This window comes from Lupinus angustifolius, chromosome LG08 (genome assembly GCF_001865875.1).
Source record: "Lupinus angustifolius cultivar Tanjil chromosome LG08, LupAngTanjil_v1.0, whole genome shotgun sequence".
NCBI classification, from domain to species: Eukaryota; Viridiplantae; Streptophyta; class Magnoliopsida; order Fabales; family Fabaceae; genus Lupinus; species Lupinus angustifolius.
In genome coordinates, this window is record NC_032016.1 from 20,309,262 (window position 1) to 20,318,166 (window position 8,905).

The following is an 8,905-nucleotide window of genomic DNA, read 5'->3' on the forward strand; positions in this document are numbered from 1 at the left end:
GTTCTTTCCCTATCTTCCCGAGTGGGTCTATATCCCAAGCCATACCGATCTTTAGCGTGATGTATCATGATGATATTTTCTCTTCCTTGGCCAAACTTCCCGAGCCCTTTTCTAGGTTGGTAGCCATTCTGCAACATTACTATGGCCATCATCAGTGATGCCTCCGAAGGTTGGGGGCATAGTGTAGGTGTCCCCCCTCCTACAAATGAAGCGTTGGCAATCTCCAGTGCTTGGAATGATGTTCCAATAGCTTCCTCTGCTGCTTCAATGTACGGAGTGTCAAGAGATCTTGATACCAACATATCTTCTTCTCCAAGAATATTAAGGAGTTTTCCATCCACAATAAACTTAACTCGCTAGTGCAGTGTAGAAGGTACAGCCCCTAAAGCATGGATCCATGGCCTTCCCAACAAACAGCTATAACTTGGATTAATATCCATGATAAGGAATACTATCTGGAAAGTGCAGGGTCCTATTTTTATAGGCAACTCCATTTCCCCCATGACATCCCTGTTGGATCCATCAAATGCCTTCACCACCATAGAGCTTGGTTTCATATACGATGCATCAACTGGAAGCCTAGACAACGTCCTTTTCGATATGACATTGAGAGATGAGCCATTATCGATAAGAAATTTGCCAATTAGGAAATTCTGATACATTATAGAGATGTGCAGAGGGTTAGTGTGTCCCATTCCCTCAGAAGGTATTTCCTGATCGCTAAAAGATATGTAATTGTCAGCCACAATGTTATTGATGATGCCACCAAGCTTGTCAGTGGTTATGTCGTGACTAATATGTGCACGGTTCAGTATCTCCATTAGCACTTTTCTGTGGGGTTCAAAGCTCATTAGCAGAGACAAAATGGATATCCTGGCAGGAGTGCGGTTTAGTTGATCCACGACCCTATATTCACTTTGCTTTATGAATTTCAGAAATTCACAAGCTTCCTCATTGGATACTTCCCCTTTATCTCCATGCTTATGCAACAAGTCATTCAGATTGGCCTCCAATTCATCTTCCGCAGGGATACATACTTTCCCTTTCCCTTTATCCTTGGCTAAGGCCTTTTCAGCATCTGAGGGAACATAGACACGTCCACTTCTAGTTATCCGATTGTCCCCAACAACATTGGTGACTTCTATCTATAGCTCATTTGTCTCTGAATTCCCTCTACTATAGATCCATGGTACCGCTTTATCTGTTTTGTAAGGGAAAGGTTGTGGTTTATCTTCTGCTGCAGGCCTCAGAACAGGCTCCATCCTACTTATGACTGGCACCCATCGAGTTATTTGTGGGTGTAACTGAGCATTATCCAGAATGTTCAATACAGGTTCATATCGAGTAATTGATGGCCTCATAGTCCTTCTCATGTCTTCCTCACTTCTAGTGGTAGCGTTAACAGCTTGATACGAAGGCCCCCTCTCTATTGTGATCAACCTCATATCCAACATTTTCTGCAACAAGATCTTAAATTCTGGACACTCCTCTAGGGTATGACTCACTTCGCCATGCAACTCACAATCAGTTGAGTTTTCATATTCCACCATCTTTTCCACCATCCCACACTTACACATCTCTTGAAAAATTTCCCTCATGGGTGTTTTTACTTCATCTGCTTCCCAAACGAATGCTCTACCTTGAGCCTCCTCTACAACATTCACACCCTGATTACCATGATTATGTAAAGGATTTCTATCCACGTCCGACACAGTAGGCTTGAAATGTAGTTGTTTGGCATTGATTAGGTTTTGCACGTTATGCTTCAAAGCCTTAATATGTTCGATAGAGTGGCCAATGACTCCAGAGTGGTACTCGCAGGTAACATTGGGATTAAACCAAGCCCCAGGTGATTCGGGCACTGTTCCTACTATAGGGCTTATCATTCTCTCCCTTAACAGATGATTGTATAGTTCTGCATAAGATATAGGTATGGGATCGAATTGTGGGCCTCTTCTTTCGGGATTTGGGTAATTGTGGTTTTGGGTTTGATTTTGGTAGGCCTGGGTTTGGTTGTGGTTTTGACGGGGTTGGTAAGGTTGTGTTTGGTTATAGTTTTGGCGGTTGTTATTGTGGGCGGTATAGTTGGGTTGTGTGGAAGGTGTGGCAATGTATGAGGCCTGGTATTTAGGGTTTTGGGCCTTCTATCCCTTTGGCTCAGTGAACACCGCGAGTGCTTCTCCCTCATTCTTCTTCATAAAGTTGGGCTTCTTGCCTGTGCCTGATTTGGGCTGATCTACTACCAGTTTTCCACTCCTTATGCGTCCTTTTATTTTCTCCCCCACCTTAATGAGTGCATTGAAGCTCGATGCAACACTTCCCACCAAGTAATCATAATAGGGCTCCTTCAAAGTATCCACGAAGATAGACAATTGTTCTTCCTCCTCCAATTTGGCGGGTATGACTTGTGACGCCAAAACTCTCCAGCGTTGCGTATACTCCTTAAAGCTTTCTTCTGGCTTCTTGGCCATGCTCTGAAGTTGGGCCCTGTTAGGAGCAACGTCCTCATTGTACTTATACTGCTTCATGAAGGCATTGGATAAATCAACGAAAGTTTTAATCTGAGTCTTTTCCAAACGGATGTACCAGCCCATGGCTGCCCCTGTCAAACTGTCTTGGAAGCAGTGAATTAAAAGTTTGTCATTTCCGTGATGAGCTGTCATCTTCCTAGCATACATATGTAGATGACTTTTCGGGCAGGAAGTACCGTCGTATTTCTCGAATTCAGGAGTTTTAAACTTTGGTGGAAACACTACATCTGGTACGAGGCACATCTCAAATGCATTTTTTACATCAGGGAAGCTTGTGCCCTCAATGGCCCTCAGTCTCTCTTTTATAAGTTCCAACTCTGCCTTCTCTTGGCTTGAGGATTTGTTTGGGGTACCCCCGTTTATCTTAGCTTCCGCTTGGTGGCTTGTGGTCTTGTTTTTATGAGGAATATCGTGAGTAGGATCTTCGTCTTGCTCCTCGTCGTCTTCCTCATTTGATTGTTGTTCCTCTTGACCATCAGTTGTGTCTTCATACCTTATAATAACACCCTTACGACGGTTGGCCCCAGCAACTATCTTGGGACCCACCTTTTGTGTGGATTATGAAGGTTTGGCGCCTGACGCAGTGGCATCTCCTTCCGAGCTTCGAGCCTTTTGCATATCCAGAATTATTTTCATCATCTGACTTATTTGCGCTTTCATTTCGGCCAGCTCAGACCGGTTGTCAACGCTACTGGATTCTTAGTCTGCCATCAGCTTGGATTGCAGTCTGGTGTGGTAAGGATGCTTAGGAGCAATGTTTATATGATACCTGGGTGAGAAAATTTTCATTTTATTTAAGTGAACAAAAATGATGCATGCAAGAACAAAACATTTAAATTCCTCTTCGTATAGAGGATCGGTATAGTAAGACATTTCGACCCGCAATCTGTCGACCCTGAGGCGTGCCCCTATTGTCTCATTTTTGTGTTGGCGTCAATTTTAGAGTGAAACTTCAAGTTTCTAACCTCGATTGCATCTTTGTTCGTTCTCTTGATAGAGGTTGTTAGCATTAAACGTCTTGCCCTACATTTGGTGATTTGAGGGCGTACCCAACAAAGACGCATGCAGTTGATGACAACCATTAGAGAAAACATAGAGTTTTAGACCAAGGTTGTATCTAAGTAGAAGACGTTTTAAACATTTTTGGAGATAACATTTATTTGTAAATGAGAGTCAATTTTTCATTTGCATACATAGATATAAAGAATTGCGAAAACAAGATCTCTTATTAATACTTCAAGCAAATGATTACAATTCGTTTATTGTTTATTCTCCTATTCCTTATTTCTAAAATTCTTTTGTAGCCTCTACCCGCCATTTCTTAAGTTGTCTAGCTATTCCCCCACAAGCTTCAAAAAACGCCTTCATTTCTGGAAGAAGCTCTGTTTCCGGGTACATTGTCATCTCTTGTCTAGCTTCGTAGAACAACTTCAACCAATCATCAGAAAAAATCACCGAGACCATCAACTAATTGCCTGCATCTCCCTTCCCATTTGTTTATCTCCCATTGACTTTCTTCGAGTACTCCCTTCCAATTATCTGACCAATTTTCCTAGCTGGCCACTAATTCATCATATGCAGTTCTGAATTTTCGAAGTTGTTCTGATAGCTGACTTGCTTCTGTTAATGCATCATAGCAGGCTTTCTCTGAAGCTTCGAGGCTGGCTTTAAGATTATCTTCTTTCTGGTGTCCTTCACCCAATATCAACTGATAGTCTTTAACAATAGACCATGCTTGCATTTCACTCTGTCTTATCTTCTCCATTTCAAGTTCTAGAGACTTTGCTTTGGCTTGAGCCTTGCGTGTGGCATGACTTTGCGCTTTCAACCGATCGACATGGTCAGCTATCTCTGCATCTTTCTCTTTTACTGTCCGAATTAGGCGAACCTTTCCTGACTGAGAGCACATTTCAGCATAGTCCCTTTTAAGGCTTGTTTGATCCTTCTTCATATTGGTGATGATTTTGTTGAGTTTTTCAAGACCCATACTATCCTTGTCATGTGTGTCTCTGGCTTCTTCTAGCTTTGCCTCTAAGAGCTTGATCTGTTCCTTCAACAACTCGTTCTCAGATGGACCAGATGGTTTCTGTGGTTGGGCAATTGGTGGGACGGCCTGACCATTTCGCCTTTCGCTGCGCCATAGCTTATATTCATCGGTGTAAAAGACCTGATGTTCTCCCAACTCATTTGGCCCACAAAGACGAATCCTTTTTAGAGCATTTCTGATTGAGTCCAATTTCTCTTTGGTGGCCTCCTCGCTTTTGTACCATATGGAGAATCCCTGTAGCTTTTCGGGTCGTACCGGTGTCATTCCCCATTTGAGCTGACCAAGTATCAGAGCTGGGGTGAAGGAAATGCAGCCCCGAGGTCCCATTAATACCATATTTGGGTACTCCACACAAGAATACATGATTGCTGAGTGTCTCTCATAGAAGCGAGTCTTTGTACCAAGGTTCCTAGGAGTAACCTCGTTAAACAACTTTTTCCAATCCAACAACTGCATTGGTTTCACCATAATATTTCTGAACCTCAAGAAGGGATGTCTGCTCCAATCTGGATACTGATGGTGTTTGAATCTGGTGATCATCCACACGTACAACAATTGAGTACAACATCGGATCTTGAAATGACCTTTTTCATGACACCTTTGGAACGATAGCAGGGTCTCTGCCACGATAGCTGGGACTGCGTTGGCTCCATTGAACTTCGCGAACACATCAATGGTCGCCTGATCAATCATGTCATGGACAAATGGGAACAAGATCATGCCATAGACTGCCAAGGCGAATGCTGGTTTGAAAAACTTCCATTTTCCTTGCTCCGCTGTTTGACTGATATGTTTCTTCAAAAATTTCCACCTGAGCCCAAAGGTCATCCCCTGTTTGATGATGTTAGTCGAACTCGGACGTACCCCAATGAGCCTCTCTATCAAGTCTTCTGTAACATTCTGAGCCTCAGTGAACAAATAGACTTTCTCTCTATCTCCAACCTGAATATCCAGCAGAACCTCATATTCTTCGATCGTAGGTGATGCATCTAAGTTAGGAAACTCAAATACTCTCAGAGTTGGACTCCAATACTGAACCATGGCACCCATAACTTTCAGTGTATCTGCATCAACAGTGATAAGGAGTAGATCAATCCTCCTTCCATACTCTTTGTTGAACTCATTCTGAATTTCTTGAGGGATCTGTGGAATCAACTCTATCAAACAGCTCACATTTATTCCTTGTACCTCAGCTTTTACTCTCTTTTTCACCAATAAATTATTGCTTTGACCCATAACAAGAGAATCAGACTCCATGTCTTACTATACAGCGGATCTCTTTTCTGAAAAGGAATATGTTTATTAAGGATGATAAAAAAAATGTCACTTGAATGCAAGAGCATATGATTTGTGATGTTATATAAAATGTAATGATGTATGAAGGATAAAATAAAAATGTTTGATATAGAATAATGAAATATAAAAAAAAGTAGAATCCAATTTTGTTGATATAAAAATGTCCCGAGGGTATTTGGGCCCATAAGGGGTGAGTTATAAATCATGTTTAATTAAAAAATTCACAAATATATTTAAAATAATTTGGAATAATGGTAAATCATGTTCCACGATGTGCATTGATGCATGTGGAAAGTGGATTAAGGTTTGCTTCCTGTGTCCTATGTAAGGTATACTTACAAGGTTTTTTGGAACTTCTGAAAGCTGCTACCCTATGGTGGAATGCTAGGTCTTGACTAAAGTGGACTCGATAAAGCTCTAGACTTCTAAAGGTCACCAGACTGCGTCCAATCTTAAGAGAATGGAAACCACATATCATGAGCTAGTTACGAGAAGAGACTAGCTCCCCAAGCGGCCAACTCATAATATATGGGAACAATCTGGGTGGTTCATCATGCCAATACCGGATGTGACACCAGGTCACTTACCGGCAAAGCAGATGTTCCCCTATCTTAATCTTAATCTCTAACACCAAGTTGTAGGGCGTGTGCAAGTCAAGTGTACCAAGTGAGTGTGTGAGGAGCACATAGACCTTAAAATAAATCCACCCCCCAAAAGCTGCACAAGAAATAGGTGAGTACGTTCAAGAATAACCAATTGACTCGAAAAATAAATAAATAAATACATAAATAAAGATGCATACACAAGTTTGCATAAATAAAGAAGGCATAAGGGTATAAAGCAAACATGCAAAAAGTGGTATTGGGCCTGACCCTCTTAAAAAAATAGTCCCAGCAGAGTCGCCAGCTGTCACATTGGGTTTTAAAGATTTTTTTACATTTTTAACCATAAAATGTAGTGGCGACTCTAAGAGGTCGCGTAATCGAAAATCGAGGCGCGACATTTGTCATTGTGTCTCAACTTAAATGAATAGAAGATATGATCTTAGCAACTACGCTCTTTTAATTCTTATTACATTTTTATATTTAATATTTAACTAATTAGGATTTTGTTTATTTTTATATAAGAATGAATTAATTTATTATTTAATTTTTATTTAATTATTATCTTAAAAAGATTTTTTATTAATTACTTAAGAAGTTATCTTGTTATTCAATGATTTAATTTTTATCATAAACTAATTTTAGAGATAAAGATCAAGAAAGTAAATGTTATATATTCAATATTACATTTCAATTCAAAGAGGTTAAAAAATATGACTTTAATAGTGTTTTCCTTCATAATCTCTTGAAAATAATAGATTTAAAACATTTTTTTATAAATATTTAATTATTATTATTTAATTAATATATATTTAATTATAACATAAAATATTTATTACTATTTATTTAATAAAAATTTATTATTTAATTAACATTGTTAAAATAATAAGTCAAATAATTAAAAAGAAAAAATGTATACCTATCATGAGCACATCTTTTCACTACACTTCAATGGATATTATGGAAATCGATGAAAAAGAAGAAGAGAGAGAGACTAAGAGAATGTCTAGGTATTCTTTTGGAACTTATTTAATTGGAAACTATGATGATTACTTATAGTTGAAAATTTGAATTTGATGATCATATTAGCATCTTTAAAATATACCAAAACTACATGTAAATTGAGTCAAACAAAACTACATGTTTTATTATAGACACTTTGAACATATAAGCCAAAGAGTCCAAACCCCACATTTCTCATTACTAATCAAAAGTACATGAAATTTGTTCTTTCCATAAAAATGTAATTGTTTTCTAAATTTTACATGGTCCATTTAAGGGGATTCCAATCACTTCTATTTTCCATTAACATTGCCGGAATTTGTAATAGTTATGTTATTATAGTTAGGTCACTATCAATCCAAAGGTTGAGGTTTAGGACACAAGTGTTGACCTTCTCCTCTTTAGACCAAGTTATACCAAGACAAGCCTATAACTAGACTCATAACATCTTGAATATTCCTCTTCCACTCTATATAATTTACCCTGATTTTTATTTTATTTTAACAAGTCTTAATACAACGAACTAAGACATCTTGTTACATTTAACAAACATACTTTAAATTATTCCTTTTTTTAATTGAAATTTACCTTTCAAATAAAAAGCACACCTGACAGGATATATAAAATAATAATAAACGAAAAAGTTATATTTCCATATCAAAATCACATGGCAATGAAGCCTTAAGTAAACCTTAGAAGTCGACATGATTAGTGTTGTTGGCAACATCATGTCCTAAATGAGTTATTTTTTTCTTTCACCTCACAGTCACATGCTAACTTCTTAGTTAATACTTCGATGAAATCATGCATGGTATTTTTTAGAGAGAAAAACATCTATAGAATAAGTTTGATTTGAGGTGAAAAAGTACAAAATATATTTACTCTTAATATTAAGTGCATCAAAGTATCAACCTAAATAAATCAAGCAAGAAAAGGGGTGCATGGGTACCATACATTTTTTGGGTATACAAAATGTATTATATCACCTTATGAAAAATGAATTAATATCTTTTAGGATACGTGATTGTTCTTCTCAATAAGTATCGCTTACAAGAATTGCATCATTGACTTTTTAGTTATTGGTATAGATACCATGATTTGAAGTGATATGCGATCATGTGCCATAGCTTCATCAATTTAGTTGACTCTTATTTATATTTTTACTTATAGTAAGATAGTGTTTTCACTAACTTTAGCTTAATATTATTGAGTAAAAGTTAACCAAATCTTCAAAGTTTGGTTGACTATGAAGGTAATCCTCCAAAGAAATTGACCACTATAAATCAAAAAATAAAAAGGCAACCACATTAGTTATTCTCGTAGAGTCTTGACTGAGGATTAATTCGATGTAGAATTTAGTTGGTGATCAAATTATTTGAGGGATTAATTCTTTATATATTCTTAAGAGCATTGCATATAATTTCACT

General features: G+C 38.0%; 1 protein-coding gene across 1 annotated transcript; it reads right to left on the reverse strand.

The window, feature by feature from the left end:
• Positions 357-1,886, reverse strand: LOC109353985. The gene is made up of 2 exons (XM_019596340.1): positions 1,194-1,886; positions 357-1,145 (listed from the first exon to the last, which is right to left on the reverse strand). Exons 1-2 carry the CDS (start codon positions 1,884-1,886, stop codon positions 357-359), a joined length of 1,482 nt encoding a protein of 493 aa, XP_019451885.1.

Bases quoted from the DNA above. Each gene is read 5' to 3' on its own strand.
- LOC109353985 (XM_019596340.1), bottom strand. From the start codon at position 1,886: ATGATAAGCCCTATAGTAGGAACAGTGCCCGAATCACCTGGGGCTTGG. The intron at 1,146-1,193 runs GTACCATGGATC...AATGAGCTATAG, and splicing joins CTTACAAAACAGATAAAGCG to ATAGAAGTCACCAATGTTGT.